Raw genomic sequence first — 15,300 nt, forward strand, 5'->3', positions numbered from 1 at the left:
CTATTCATTGGATTCTGATGATCTCATTCCTATTCTTTTATTTTGTTTATATTATGTATTTATTTCCTTTTTTTCTTCATTCTTTTTTTTTCATATTACATTACTTATTATTTTACCCATTATTATTTATTAGTTTTATATATATCTTCATCCATAATCATTAACCCTAACTAGATAACCCAATATGTATAATAAACTATTCATCATTACCTTTTTCGTCTTTTATTTTCAATTCCGATCTGCCTCTTTTTTTTTTTTCGTACTTTGTTATCTTACTTTTTTTTCTTTTTTTTTTTTTTTCTTTTTTTTATATAGTCTCTCCGTATTTTTTGTCAAAATGATTAGGGTATGGACAAATCCAGTCTATCCCTGTAACTCATTTTTTACACAATCTTCCTTCATATCTCGTCATAAAGTCTTCATTAGAACCATTCGTCCAATATGTACATTACCACGATATTCGAAACCATCCTTTAATAAAGCAACACTTTTATCAATCACACGTCTTTCATTACGCCAGCATTCACCTACAGTTCCATATTATACTCTACTTAGACATTCATGTCTTATACCAACATCTTATTCACTCGGAGCTTTGATGTTAACGACCTCTACTTTGACACCACAACGAGAACTCTCTTCAATACAAGCAAATACCAAAATATCTAGAGGTGAAGATATCAGCAACTCAAGGATCAAACAATGGATGAAACATATTCTTCACTTTTTGGACCATTGGTTATTAGAACCATTATTGACACTTCGCCGCTTTGTACATATTTTATTATTATTTACCCCTGTCTTATTGTCTTCCCCTGCTCTGGTGTTGGGTAATGTGAAAAATGAAGATACCTCAGGTAGCTTATGGTGGTATGATTTCTTGGCAACTCAAATGGAAAGGGCTGGTCCTTCATTTATCAAGGTAAAGTTACTTTCTTCTTTTTCTTCTTCTTCATTCCTAATATCTCATTTTATTCTTTTGTCTCTCTTTTTTTTTTTTAATAGTTGGCTCAATGGATCGCTTCTCGTACAGACCTATTTCCCATGGCTTTATGTCAACGATTAGGCAAATTACACTCTAATGTGGATCCTCATTCTTTCAGTTATACAAAAAAGGTTTTGGAAACTACGTTTGGGCAATCGATGGATGATATCTTTTTGGAATTCAACCCTGATCCTCTTGGAGTAGGAGCCATTGCTCAAGTTTACAAAGCAACACTACGACCAGAAATTGTATTGAATAAAGGCAATATTGTCAAGGATTTTATTGTGGGGGATAAGCAAACAGTGACTTTAGATTGTATTTCAACAACAGATGAACTAGGACGACAATTGAATGTACATACAGCGGTAGCAATCAAAGTGATACATCCAAAGGCTCGACAGATTGTACGACGAGATCTCAATATCATGCTTTTCTTTGCATCACTACTGGATTGGCTCCCTACAATGCGTTGGCTCTCACTTCCTGATGAAGTACGTGTATTTGGGAACATGATGAAAGATCAATTGGATTTACGAATTGAAGGACAACATTTGGAAAGATTCAATCAACTCTTTGCTGACAATACTGAAATACGATTTCCTAAGCCATATTTACATTTTACTTCTAAAGATGTTTTAGTGGAAGAATATGAAAATGGTATTCCATTGAGTGTCTTTTTACATCAAGCTGCTATGATGAAAAGAAAACATTTAAGACAACAAGAAGATGCATTGGTGGTCAATGATATTGATGATGATGATGATGGTGATGCTCAAGTTAATCATGGTGGTGTATTTGATCATAAGATTGCAAACATTGGTAAAATAATAATAATAAGAGAAAAGATCTCCTACTTTATGCATATTGATTATTTACTCTCTTTTTTTTTTTTTTTTTTTTTTAATTATATGATTAGGATTGAATGCATTTTTGGTAAGTTTTGATCAAAATATATGAATGAAATGAAGATTCTTCTATTCCTTTTTTGGATACTGAATGATCTAAATGATTATTTTATTTTATTTTATTTAGTATATGTTGATTGTATATAATTTTGTTCATGCTGATCTACATCCTGGTAATATTATGATCAAGTTTTACAAGCCATCAGCACATCATCCATTCCAAATAGCATGGTCAAAATTATGGCATCGTGAATTGAAAGATGATGGTGATTTGGTAGTTAATCGAGTATTGGCAGTACAAGATGAAACTGAATTATTCCATGAATTACTTTATGAATTGGATCAAGAAGGTTATGTACCACAATTAGTAATGCTTGATACTGGTTTAGTGAATGAATTAAATGACAAGAATCGACGAAATTTTTTGGATTTATTTGGAGCAGTAGCAAAATTTGATGGATATCGTGTAGGTGAATTAATGGTAGAAAGATGTCAATCACCTGAACGTGTGATTCAACCTGATATTTTTGCTCTTCGTATGCAAAATCTTATATTGGGACTCAAGCAAAATACGTTTCATTTGGGAACAGTCAAGATTGGAGATTTACTTTCAGAAGTAAGAGATATGGTCCGAGCACATCACGTGAAATTAGAAGGTGATTTTATCAATGTAGTTGTGGGAATTATGTTACTAGAAGGCATTGGTCGTCAATTGGATCCTAATTTGGATTTATTCAAGAATGCATTACCAGTATTACGTAAATATAGTATTCAAGATGGTGGTAAAAATACAATTGAAGGTATGAAAGATGTACAAGAACATGGTGTTATGTCCCCTCATTGGATCAAAGTATGGATCTTTTTGGAATTAAGAAATTGGTTAATCAGAAATACTCGAGAAAATGAATGGTTACAACTTTGGTAAAGAAAAAAAAAATAAAAGAAAAAAAAAAATAAAAAAAATATTATATTTATTTAATCTCTCTTTTCTTTTCTTTTTTTTTTTTAAAAAAAAAAAATAGTGACATCCTGTGCTTTAATAATTAGATATAAAATAAATAAATAAAAAAGGAACATAATAGGTTTAGTTAATATTATTTTATATAGAATTGAAAATAATAATAATAATAATATTAGTTTTAATAAAGAAAAAACCAGTTTTTTTTTTCTTTTTTTGTCTCCCATTGTTGGTCTGTGTGTTCAATAAACCTGTTCGGCATGAACACTGAGTTTGAACTTGTTGTCTGATATCTGTCATCACCTCCTTTTTTTTTTTTTACCACATCCCCCCCTAACTCTTTTTTTTTTTTTTTTTTCTTCTTCTTCTCGAATTTTTCTTTACCCCCTTGTTGTTGTTATCGTTTTTTTTTTTCCCTTAACTTCCCTCCTTTACTGATTTAAAAAAACTTTTCTTTCCTTTTTTTTTTTTGTTTCTTTTTTTCTTTCTTTTCCTTCCCACACAATGTCGACAAAAGTAGTGCCAACCAGTAACACTACTATGACAGTCTCTCAAACTGATTTAGCAACACAGAATGATCAATTATGGTCTATCATTACAAAACAACGTAATGTCATTAAAGATTTGGAACAAGCACTTGCTAATATGACCAAAGACCGTGACTCTTTATTACTTGCAAAGAAACAACAACCTTCTCCTTCTCAAGAACCGGTTCCTCCTCCTCGTTCTCCTTATCGTCAACATCATCATACTCATGACGGTTCGGCTATTATTCCAACTATATCAACAACTATTGCTAATAATACTCGATATCGTTCTTGTTCTTCAATCACTAGTGCACTTGACTCTTCAACTTCTAATAATTCAACTTTATCTTCACCTATTCATGCTATTATGGATAAAGATGCTCAATTATTTGCAAAATATCAACAAGCAATCAAAAAACTCGATACTACCTCAACATCTTCTTCTTCTTCTTTTATTAAATCTGATCCATTAAGTTCTTCACCTATTGAACAACAACATCCTATCACTCGTCGAGCTTTTTCTCAGCCTCATTTAATCACTTCAACCAATGAACAACATGCTTTTTTTGCTAATATCTCTATCAAGGTACTGGATACAACTATTCAAAAAAATTTAAAAGGAAAAGAAATACTATCTTTTATTATCTCTATACGCGGCTTTACTTCTTCTTCTTCTTCTTCTTCTATTTTAATCAATCCGACTTCCGATGATGATGATGATGATGATGAATTATGGAGAATTAAAAAGGTTTACTCAGACTTTTTGGCTTTGGATACTTTGGTAAGAAATAAATGATTCAAGAATATATTTTTAATTCATCTTTTTTTTTTTTTTTTTAATTAGCTTCGATCTCAATATAGATCTCTTTCCAATCATCATGCTTCGAAAATGGGAAAATTACCAGATAAATCTTTGTTTACAACTCATGGTCAAAATAACAAAATGGACAATCGAAAAGTAAAAAAAAAAAAAAAAAAAAAAAAAAAAAAATTCTTGTGTGATCTTATATACTTAAATCCTTCTTTTTCTATATTGTAGGCTATTGTTGAAAAGTATTTAACACGTGCTATACGACTCTCTCTCCCCGAAATGACCGATTTAGTTCAGTTCTTATCTACTGATATCATAGATCAAGAAGGCAAACCTACTAATACTACTACTTCTCCTGTAAGCATGAACATGAAATATCTTTATCAATTGATTCTAATCCTTCTTCTTTGTATTTTTTTTTTTTTTAGCCAAAACCCCAAAAGAAGGGTTACTTATCATTACAAGATAGTCGACAAGAAATATGGCAACCTCGTTTTTTTATATTACATGGATCAGTATTAGATTATTACGATACCGTAAGTAATTTATCTATTATTTTAAAATGAAGTTAATTGATATATGAATATTTTTTTTTTACATACTTATTCTAGAAAGGTGGCCTTTTGATTGGATCTATTCAACTATCGGAAACTCATATTACCATGCAGCAAATGCAAGATGCAGCTCAAAACTCAACATCATCATCTAGTCTTATCATCACAGAAAACAAACCAACATCTACCACTCTTCAACAATATACCCTTTGTGCAGATTCAGACATCAAATTGGACGAATGGGCACATGCACTCTCTCCGTTCACTCAGCCTACACCACAAGTCTCTCAATCAACATGCACCACCACTCATTCTTTTACCAAACCTAGTATGCGCCACAGAGTGTCAAAAGATCAAATCAAGCAACTTTCTGCAGCTCCCATCTCTCCAGAAAATCACAACAATTATGGAAAGTTTACCACACGCAAGTACATTCAACCTACTTCCCCACATTATCACCCACAACGATCAAATTCTGATACCTCTATTCATCCTGGTGAATTCGATGGAGGTGTTCGTAGAGCTAGTCATACATTCTATCCACACAGTCCAAGTATGAATGATACTCAATCTTTACCTTCTTCGTCCACAGTGGAAACCTATCGGAACACTCTTAGTGCAACTTGTACTCTTCCAAGAAGGGATCATCTTCGACAAAGGTCAAGTTTAGATGCTATCTATTATTCAAATCATCGACAACAAGATAATAATCAAAAACAATCCATCTCTATCTCTACAATACCAACAAAGAAGAACTCTCCTTCTTGTCCTTCGTCTCCTTCTTCTGGTAAGATACCATCCACTATACTAGGCAGTATTGGAGATGATCCTTCTTATGATTCAACAACAACAACAACAAAAAAAAAAGTCAAAACAAAAACCAGTCGACGCACTTTTTGGCCACGCAAGATATTTTCAGGCAATCATCAACATCAACAGCAAAATGATATGGGTGTCTTACGTGGATTCTTATCGCGACATTCCAGTGATGATTCTTCCTCTGCTTCTTCTGCTTCTTCTACAACTCAAGTATCCAGGACATCGACCAATCATATGGATCTTTTTAATTCATCCAGTTCGACTCAATGTCAAGATACTCCAGCTCCTTTATGTCCTGTTTTCGGTGTCCCCTTGGAACAAGCTGTACGTATCTCCAAGATAGACGACAATTACGAACTTCCTGCTGTTGTATATCGATGTATTGAATTTTTGGAAACCAAGGATGCTATTTACGAAGAAGGTATTTACCGACTTTCTGGTAGTGCTGTCAAGATCAAGGCCTTACGAAGGGAATTTGATGAAAGTAAGTGATGATGAATCAAAACTCGTTTTTCTTACTATTACTCTTTTAATTCTTTTTATATATATAGAGGGTGATGTTAATTTATTGACATCTGAAGAACATCAAGATTGTGATGTCCATGCTATATCTGGATTACTGAAGCTTTGGCTTCGTGAATTACCAAGCAATGTATTGACTCAAAACCTGTTGAAAGAATTTCTTCCTGTCATAGGTAAAAAAAGAATATATATATAAAGGGAACAAATAGATACTGAACATTTTTTTTATTTATTTATATTTTGTATAGATATGGTAGATAGGGATGAATGTATTAATGAATTGGGTCGATTGATCTCCATGTTACCACTTGCCAATTATACACTTCTTCGTGCACTGACGGCTCATTTACTTCGTGTTGTCCAAAATGCTGATACCAACAAGATGACTTTACGAAATATAGGCATTGTTTTCTCACCAACATTAGGTATTCCCACAGGAATCTTCAACCTTTTCCTTTGCGAATTTGACTATATCTTTTGGACAATGGAACAACAACAGAAACAGCATCAACAACAAAAATCGGCTACTTTATTCCCTTCTCTTGAAACAAAACCAGAATTATTACAAGAACAACGGCAGAAAGATAATAATACAAATCCAAATAATACTCAATCATCCATCACTGATACCATTCATCCAACTCAGGTCATTTCTCCAACTCCTCGACATTCTTCGTGGCGACGTAACAGTAATGGAAGAAGCAATAGAAACAGTGTTCAATATTCGGGTGGTGCTCCTGAATGTATAGTGGGTATGGAAAGACAATGTCAAAAAGGTAAAGAAAGAAAGAAAGATATATAATAGGAACGAAATGGGTTTGATCTGATATGTATTTGTTTATTAGGCACAGTGGATCAAGAAGAAGAAGAAGATGATGATGATGATGACAACAGTAGTGGACAAGATATTGGTGATGACAATGAAAACAGCGTTAGTGATGACGATGATGATGATGATGATATGGATGATTTTGATAATCTTCCCGTACACGATATACCTCATAGCATAATAGAAACTTGGAAAATGACCAGTAGACCAGTTTCATAATATTATATTTATTTTTTTTATTTTTATTATTTTTATTATTATTATTACTATTATTACTATTATTATTATTATTATTATTATTATTATTCTCTATCTTTATTTATTATATATTAGCCACTTCTCCTCCTCCTTTATTTAGTTATATTATACAAACTATACCTTCTTTTTACCTTTAAGCTTATTAACCGGAAAAGTGTAGAATAAAGTGTATCAAATTTAAGCCTTTGTTGATTGGATAGAATTGTTGATCAGCATTGATTTTAGAAATCCGTATTTTTTTTTGTCACACGTTCGTGGTTTTTTTTACTTCTTTTTTCTATATATTTTTTTTTATGGGCCAACACAAGAAATCCAAATCATGGTCAGCTTTAGTTTCTTTTCCTAGTTTAACAACCTCAACATCATCAACTATAAAGACACCTTCCGTTACCAATGTGACTTCATACCATTCTTCATTGTCTGGCGATAACTATAAGTTTCAACCATCAGGAACAACCATGATGAAATCCAATTCACACCAACAACATCCGTCCTCACCATACAACAATAATAATGGCGAAAGCAGTAGTGGTAGTAGTATTAGTGTCAGTAGTGGTAGGAGCAGCAGCAGTAACAATAATAACAACAAGGACAAACGAAATAATGATCAAGATGACAAGGATTGGAATGAGTTTAATAATGACTCACTACCTGTGTTTTATATTTTCTCCACGCAAGCTTTGGCCGATGAATACGCAAGTGAGCATACCATTATTCCATTTACTGATCCTCCCAGTTTCTCCTTGGATCAAGCAACTTTACTGGCTGGTGTTTTGGAATCTCTTCTTCGTGTGGTGGATGATATTCCAGTGGATTCAACGGATATGCATGGCAGCGATTCATCCGACACCGATGATAGTTCACATTGTATGGATAATACAATGCAGGATATCAGCAGCAGCACAAATAGCAGCATTCATAGTGAACATGATGTTGACGACGATCAGGTGAATGGGCCTTGGAGCGATGATGCCAACGATATATCGACTGGAGACAACAATGATGATGATGATGATGATGATGATGATCATACCACTCTCACTTCCGATTATCCACACTTTTCTACAGACAATCATACATTTTCACCTACAACCATCTATCCTCACCATCATGAACGCCAACATCAGCATTCACCCTTGAGCAAAGATATATTGTCTTCTTCTTCAACCATTCAATCTTTAGCAAATACTGGATATCCTGTCTCCTCATCTACTACGCCGACTATCGATACCCTTCATAGCAACACTAGTCATATTTATCATCATCCGACCAGCAATAGACCAACAACAAGGAGTTCATCATTTGCAGTAGCAACACCGTCGTCCTCTCTTACACATCCTTTCACGATCGTTGGTCTTGGTTCCTTCAAGGTAGTTTTGTGGCCATCTGTTTTACCCAAAATGAAAGATTTATGCGCGGTAATCATTGAAATAAGATATTCTCTTTTATATATATTTCTTTATGAATTAATGAATGACTTTTTTTTTTTTTCTTAGGTGATTCTGGTGTCGCCCCAATTCCCGGATCAAGATATCATTCAAGCAATGCATCAAATCAAGTCATCATCAAGTCATACATTGTCTCCTTTGGTAAGCATAAATAAAAAGTTGTTTTCACATGAATTGCTCACCTAATATTGATTTAGACAACGGCGCAGATGATTGGACAACAACTACTCCCTTTGATCAAGCAGCATTTTGGCGTCTCCAATAGTATAGATAGATGATCTTTTATTTTTTTTTTTCTATACTGTGTGGATCACCATTTTTTTTCCATCCATTTTATTCCAATAAATCAAATACATTTTTTTATACTATTGTTCGCTAAAGACTCGAAAAAAAAAAGGAGACTATAGTAAGAGTTTGTTTTATTACATTATAATGAAAAATAATAAATAAAAGAATAAAAAAGATATGTACAAAACAAAACAAAGTTATTATTAAAATAGTGAGGGGTATGATTGGATTTGATCAAAAAAAAAAAAAAAAAAAAAGTACAGTATGAAAAAAAAAAAATCTATTATCTATATTAACTATTCATCGGAAATGGTAGATGATTGAAAAGGTTCAAACTTCATGCTTCGAAAATCAACTTCCCGTTTGACCAATTCAAATACCAAGAAACCCACACTTGTTGCAGGTACCACCTTGAGTACCGTACTTCCAAATTCTTGATATAGGAACTTGATCCAGCTGCCACCATTTAATTTCACCTGACGTTGACATTGTTCCCACGTGCGCCGATAGAGTACGTTGACAGGTTCTCGTTTGGATTTGTGAGTGAATTCAGATTGACCTTCTTCGATATAGAATATACTATGGATCTTGGCAAATGGATGATCTATTAATTGATACGCCTAATGAAAAAAAAAAAATGTTAACATTATCTTTTTCTCTCATTATCATTCTAACGTCTATTCTTTTTTTTTTTTTTTTTTTTTTTTTACCACTGCCGCGGCTGCACCTGCCAAAATGACAAATATAGGTTCTAACATAAGTGGAGGTCGTTCCTTTTTTATGGTTGTGATGGTTTGATCATTGAGAGGATCTTTTGTAGGATGGTGATGAATTAGATCATTGACTTGTTCCTTCCATGATATTTCCAAATCTTGAAGTGTTTTTGATGATACTACATGTAATCCATACATTTCATCCAAATAGTAGTAATAACCTTGTTGTTTTACCCATTCAAATGTTGCAAAGAATAATCCACAAGCCAACGAATCCTGTCCAAAAAAAAAAAAAAAAAAAAAAAAAATGAGATCATTCTTTATATATATATATTACTTTACCCTTAAAAGAGTCAATGTGAATCCTCGATAAGCACTAGCAATTCCCAAATCCTTTAATGTCGTTTTTGCAAATTGATAAAGAGATCGATGTTTTCCTTCTAATAGATCGTTGACTTCAAATCGTACTTTAAGTGAATCGATAGGTGTAGCTATGATTGACTGTGCTGCTCCTGCTAGACATCCAGCTAAAAATACAGAACTATAAGGTGGTGGTGGAAATGGACGATGAAGTTGATATGCTGATGGTGGATGGAATAAAGGTAAAGTGGCGATATAGGTTGTATACAATACAGTACCAATCACAGTATTGGCAATCAATGGTGGGAATACATGTTTCGGTAAAAAGCTCCACTATTTTATATATATAAAAATAAGTACAAAATAAAAGAACATAAAATATAATTCTTACTCCTCTTGTCTTGACAGCATGAGTGATCATTCCAATAGAAGTATATCGAAAAGAAAATCGTTTAGAGGCTTCATCTATAGGTAAAAGAGCACGAGCCATGATTAAGTAGTCTATACGAAGAGGTCGAAATAACTAGGAGAGTGTCATTTTGAGTAAACAATGAATATCAAACCTTGCTTTTTTTTTTTTTTTTTTTGTCTCCTACCTTGACTGGTGTCCGATAAAATAAATAAAGTCCCTGAAGCATCAATGTTCGAGCAATAGCTGTTGAACCACCTACAGAAGTAGCATCCTTGGCTTTTTTTCGTTTGATATGAAGATTGGTTGTACCATCAGGTGTTGGGTAAGGTACTATTGCTGCTGGTGAACGTGCAGATAAAAAGGATGTGGCGCTGTGAGGATAATGAATAGGAAAAAGAGATGCTTTTGACAGGAGAGGTTGTGTATTGATGATAGTAGGGTTGGAATGAACTGTTTGAGTCGTCTTCTCTACAGTAGCTGTTGTGGAGGTAAATGAGTCCGAAGCAACAGCCATGTAAAGAAAGAACAAGAGTGTGGAAATGTGAAGAAGAATGTCAGGACAAAAAAAAAAAAAACAAGAACGAGAGATAAGTGAAAAAAAAAAAAAAAAGATACGGAGCTTAAATTCAACTATTATTATCAGGGCAAAACCATTGATTGAAGCCACTCCAAATGCCTTTATTTGTGATTGCCTACTAAGAAAAACTCTTTTCTCCTTTGGATGATCCATTGTTTATACGATTGTTTATACTGTACTGATAAATAATGAACTCATTTTGCTTTTTTTTTTTTTAGTAACAAGGATTGGAAAAGATGATCTCTATTGTTCAACAATAATTCATTCATTTTCATTTTATATTGGATTTTCAGAAAAAGGTCTCAGTAGGATCAATTGGAAAAATATGATGTTTTATGGCGCATATACTGACTAGCCAATGAAATACTTCATCCTAGACCTTTAAGTACAAAGAATTCTTTCTCAGAGTACAGCAATCCATCGGAGACTATCTGTCTTGACAACCATCAACGAATTGTGGTTTTTACATTCACTGGTTATTTTTTTTTTTTTTAAAAAATCCATGTTGATTTCTTTTTTTTAAAAAAAAACGCTAACTATTTCCAAGATACTAACTACTGTATAATCATGAATAAATATATAAATATGTATATATACTTACAATTTTTTTTTCATCCCTCTATTTGTACATAAAAAAAAAAAAAAAAGAGAAATGATAAAAGACTAATATGGATAGTTGATGTCCATGAGAGCAATCATTGATTTCCCGCTGACTCCTTTGGTCATGTTTTTCCTTTTTTTTCACATCCCACATTATACCTTTAGTTTGATTGGTCAACAGTACCCCTCGTGAGACCAGGCGATTATAATGTTTTGATAGATAATTGTAAACTTTATGTATTATGATAATAGATCAATCGTTCTGTCACTTTTTACCATTTTGTACCTTTTTTTCTTTCTTGTGAATTATTTTTTTCCCAGTATCTTATTCTCTGTACAACATTTAAATAATAATAAAATTAACAGTAACCAAAAAGGTGATGTCTCTCTTTTTTTAGCAATCATCATCAAAATGTATAAAAAAAAAAAAAAAGATAGCTCTATTATCATGTATTTTTTTTTCTCATTACTTATCAACATGAAGTGGATTTTATTTCTTTCCATTGCTTTGACCTTTATTATCACTCCAATCAATGCAATACCTTTTAACAAAAGAGCTAGTCATCAACCTAATGATTCATCTTCATTAGTACCTGGTAAATTCTTTGATCGTGTCGTGATTTTCATTTTTGAAAATATTGATTATGCTGATGCTGCTAATAATACTTATTTCAAATCTTTGGCACCTAATCATAATGGTGTTGAATTGACTAATTTTACTGCCCTTACTCATCCATCTCAACCAAATTATGTACGTATCTTTTTTTTTTTTGGATGATCTTTTACTAAAGAAAAAAAAAATGAATTAATTTAGATTGGTCTTATCAGTGGTGCAACCGAAGGTTGTGTTGATGATGATTTGGTTAATATGGATCGTGATACTATTGTCGATCTTTTGGAAAAAAAGGGTGTCTCATGGAAAACATATCAAGAAGATTATCCTGGAGGTTGCAATGACTCAATGTACATTGGCAAGTATGCAAGAAAACATAATCCATTCATCAGTTTCAAGAATATTCGAACTAATCCCGATCGATGTGCTAAAATCGTCAATGCTACCGAATTGGATGATGATATTGCCAATGACACCGTTCCTCAATTCATATTCTATACACCTAATGTAAGTATCATAAAAAAAAAAAATCCATCGTCTCTTTTACTAAAAAAAAAAAAAAAAAAAAAAAAAAAAAAAAAGAAAAGGATACTAATTATCTGCTATATAATTTGATTTCATCTATTTGACAGTTGGATCATGATGCTCACGATACTGATCTTAACACGGCTGCCACTTGGTTCCAAAGTTTTCTTGAACCCCGCATCAAGCAAGCTAACTTTACAAAGAACACTATGTTTGTTTCTACATTTGATGAAGCCAAACATTATACACTGATTCCCAACTCAATACAAACTGTCCTTTTTGGCCCTGACTTCAAGCGTAAATCCAATGTTACCACGGACAATACTCCCTATAATCACTACTCTATCCTTCGCACCATTGAAGATAATGTAAGTTTAAAGATACAACTAGAATTCATTTAATTAACTAAATCCATTCATCCATAGTGGGATCTCGGTACATTGAATCTGATTGATAGGATTGCGACTCCTCTTGATCTCTAAGATAAAAAAAAAAAAAAAAAAAAGAAAGTGTAGCTATCGGTCATTCTAAAATAAAACTATCGTATATAAATGTTTCTTTTTTTTTTTATTTTGTTGTAAAATGATATAATAGAAGTGATATTATAATCTATATGAGAAAAGAATTAACATCGAGTTAGTACCCATATTCCCATAATAAATCACTCGCATATCTCATTCCTTTTTTTTTTTTTTTTTTGGACTTACAACGTTCGCCACTAAGAAAGGATTATTGTTTTGTTAATTCAATAGTATTTGCTGATAACCATATGGTATACTTTCCGCTTGATGGAGACTATTTATGATGGTCAGTTGGTGGAAGTCTGGATAATGTTGTATTTATTTTGTTGACGTAGCATTCCATAGTTAAATCAAATCGATCAGCATAGAGATAAATGGTATGAAGGTGAGAATAGATCATCCATAACGCTAGAATAGAATAAAATAAAATAATAATAAAGTTGGTTAGGTATCTCCAATACCATCCTTTTCCCTTTCCCTTTCTTTTTTTTTTTTTTTTTTTTTTTTTACACGTGTTACCTATATTGTTGATTTATACACAGGCGAATATGGTAGAACAATCAGGAACATAAAGAGATAAAATAAGTGAGTATGCTTTTCCTACTGTTTTTGGCGTGATTCTATCAGTATCATCCACTTTCATGAGCTAACCTTGATCAATCATAATTCAATGTCTTATTTTTTATGACACCATCCTTGCTGTTTCGATAGCAGTAATTGTTGTTATTGTTTGTACCCCTAACAGTTGATTCTTCTTTGACTATTGTTGCATTCAGAAGTCGTTTATTCTAACAAAAAAAAAAAAAAAAAGTATTAGATCCAGTCAGCTGTACCTGTAAACATTGGTACCTAGTCCTTATTGACCAATTGCATGTTAAACAGATCATATCAATAGAGAAGATATAGAGGATATTCGACGCCAATGTAAAATAGGAGAGAATCTATATCGAATTCAAAAATATTATTCTAATGATAAAAGTATAGGAAAAAAAAAAGATTAGTTTTGCAGATAATATTGGTCTTTGTTTTTCCAATAGTCTACAAACTTACTAAGAATATTATAAATAAGAATGTATTAAAATATAAGTTATATATAAATATAATTTTTCTTTTTTATTCCTTGTATTATAATTTTTTTTTTTTTTTACCTTCGAAAACAATTATAAAGCAGGTATATAGATAAAAGGAAAAAAAAAAAAAAGAAAAAAGCATCTAAAAGGAAAAAAAAAAATACTCAGATCAAATTAATCTCCAGGTGTTGAAACGGAACGATTCCGTTTCAGATGTACATCCGCCACCGGTTCATTATTACCCAATCCGAGTTAACTGTTATTCTGAACACGGCATTGTTTGACCAATCACAGTGCGCCATTTTAACATTTGATTCATATAGAAGAGACCAGTTTTTTGGTCAGTTCGACCCTTTATAGCTCAGTTGGTAGAGCGGAGGACTGTAATGAAATTGTCATCCTTAGGTCACTTGTTCGAATCAGGTTGAAGGGATCATCTTTTTTATTTTTTGTGACCAAGTTTGTACTACAATAACTCCTGTTAAGTGTGTTGTGGGATTTTTTGGTTTATAGGTTCAAAATTGAAAAAGTAATGTGTTGGGTGATTTTTCGGTTTATGGGTTCAAAATTGAAAAAGTAAAACGGATGATTGAAAGAGAATAAGTTGTTTAGTGAGCACCAGTACTTGATTACGCAAGCACACGTATAGGAAAAGAGATAAAATAAAACAAAAAGTAAAGTAGAGAAAAATAAAGTCTTGTTCCAAATTTGGAAAGTAAAAGTAGAGTAAAATTGTTCTGACTTTAAATATAGAACAAAGTGAGCCAATCAAAATAGATAATCCACAATACAATCAAGTAGGGATGTAAAGATGTTTTTATTTAATTTTTTCTATGAAACTAAACTATAGGGCAAGTGGGTATTGCAGATACTTTTGTCATTCTTCTTTCTGATTGAACTAACTGATAAAAAAAAAGGAAAAGAAGGGGTATTTATACTATTTGATATTTAAGGTTAAAAAATAAAATATGAAAAAGAAAATGAAAAGAATAAGTGAAAAGAATA

General features: G+C 32.3%; 5 protein-coding genes and 1 non-coding gene across 6 annotated transcripts; 5 read left to right on the plus strand and 1 right to left on the minus strand.

The window, feature by feature from the left end:
* Nucleotides 1-289: 289 nt before the first annotated feature.
* On the plus strand, nucleotides 290-3,043 carry BX664DRAFT_339245 (uncharacterized protein). The gene is made up of 5 exons (XM_051546595.1): nucleotides 290-922; nucleotides 1,006-1,804; nucleotides 1,902-1,918; nucleotides 2,018-2,811; nucleotides 2,913-3,043. The coding sequence occupies exons 1-5, from the start codon at nucleotides 338-340 to the stop codon at nucleotides 2,935-2,937; spliced, it is 2,220 nt and encodes a 739-aa protein (XP_051397515.1). The 5' UTR covers nucleotides 290-337; the 3' UTR covers nucleotides 2,938-3,043.
* A 208-nt stretch (nucleotides 3,044-3,251) lies between these two features.
* BX664DRAFT_301325 (uncharacterized protein) lies at nucleotides 3,252-7,217 on the plus strand. The gene is made up of 8 exons (XM_051542381.1): nucleotides 3,252-4,156; nucleotides 4,220-4,333; nucleotides 4,415-4,543; nucleotides 4,615-4,722; nucleotides 4,798-6,043; nucleotides 6,111-6,254; nucleotides 6,330-6,857; nucleotides 6,927-7,217. Exons 1-8 carry the CDS (start codon nucleotides 3,353-3,355, stop codon nucleotides 7,127-7,129), a joined length of 3,276 nt encoding a protein of 1,091 aa, XP_051397516.1. The 5' UTR covers nucleotides 3,252-3,352; the 3' UTR covers nucleotides 7,130-7,217.
* A 187-nt stretch (nucleotides 7,218-7,404) lies between these two features.
* BX664DRAFT_339247 (uncharacterized protein) lies at nucleotides 7,405-8,176 on the plus strand. The gene has a single exon (XM_051546596.1). It carries the CDS (start codon nucleotides 7,682-7,684, stop codon nucleotides 8,117-8,119), a length of 438 nt encoding a protein of 145 aa, XP_051397517.1. The 5' UTR covers nucleotides 7,405-7,681; the 3' UTR covers nucleotides 8,120-8,176.
* A 989-nt stretch (nucleotides 8,177-9,165) lies between these two features.
* Nucleotides 9,166-10,950, minus strand: BX664DRAFT_284622 (mitochondrial carrier domain-containing protein). The gene is made up of 5 exons (XM_051541641.1): nucleotides 10,574-10,950; nucleotides 10,369-10,500; nucleotides 9,960-10,310; nucleotides 9,615-9,893; nucleotides 9,166-9,524 (listed from the first exon to the last, which is right to left on the minus strand). Exons 1-5 carry the CDS (start codon nucleotides 10,901-10,903, stop codon nucleotides 9,201-9,203), a joined length of 1,416 nt encoding a protein of 471 aa, XP_051397518.1. The 5' UTR covers nucleotides 10,904-10,950; the 3' UTR covers nucleotides 9,166-9,200.
* A 1,097-nt stretch (nucleotides 10,951-12,047) lies between these two features.
* BX664DRAFT_184777 (phosphoesterase family-domain-containing protein) lies at nucleotides 12,048-13,160 on the plus strand (the record flags this gene model as incomplete). The annotated part of the gene is made up of 3 exons (XM_051540032.1): nucleotides 12,048-12,317; nucleotides 12,381-12,686; nucleotides 12,812-13,160. Coding segments are annotated over 3 exons (870 nt in total), but the record flags the coding sequence as incomplete, so codon positions are not given.
* Nucleotides 13,161-14,645: 1,485 nt separating this feature from the next.
* Nucleotides 14,646-14,728, plus strand: BX664DRAFT_t103. Its single transcript has one exon. It is a non-coding gene; the product is annotated as a tRNA-Tyr (tRNA).
* Nucleotides 14,729-15,300: the final 572 nt, after the last annotated feature.

Source organism: Halteromyces radiatus (assembly GCF_025201355.1).
Source record: "Halteromyces radiatus strain CBS 162.75 chromosome Unknown BX664scaffold_7, whole genome shotgun sequence".
Classification (NCBI taxonomy): domain Eukaryota; kingdom Fungi; phylum Mucoromycota; class Mucoromycetes; order Mucorales; family Cunninghamellaceae; genus Halteromyces; species Halteromyces radiatus.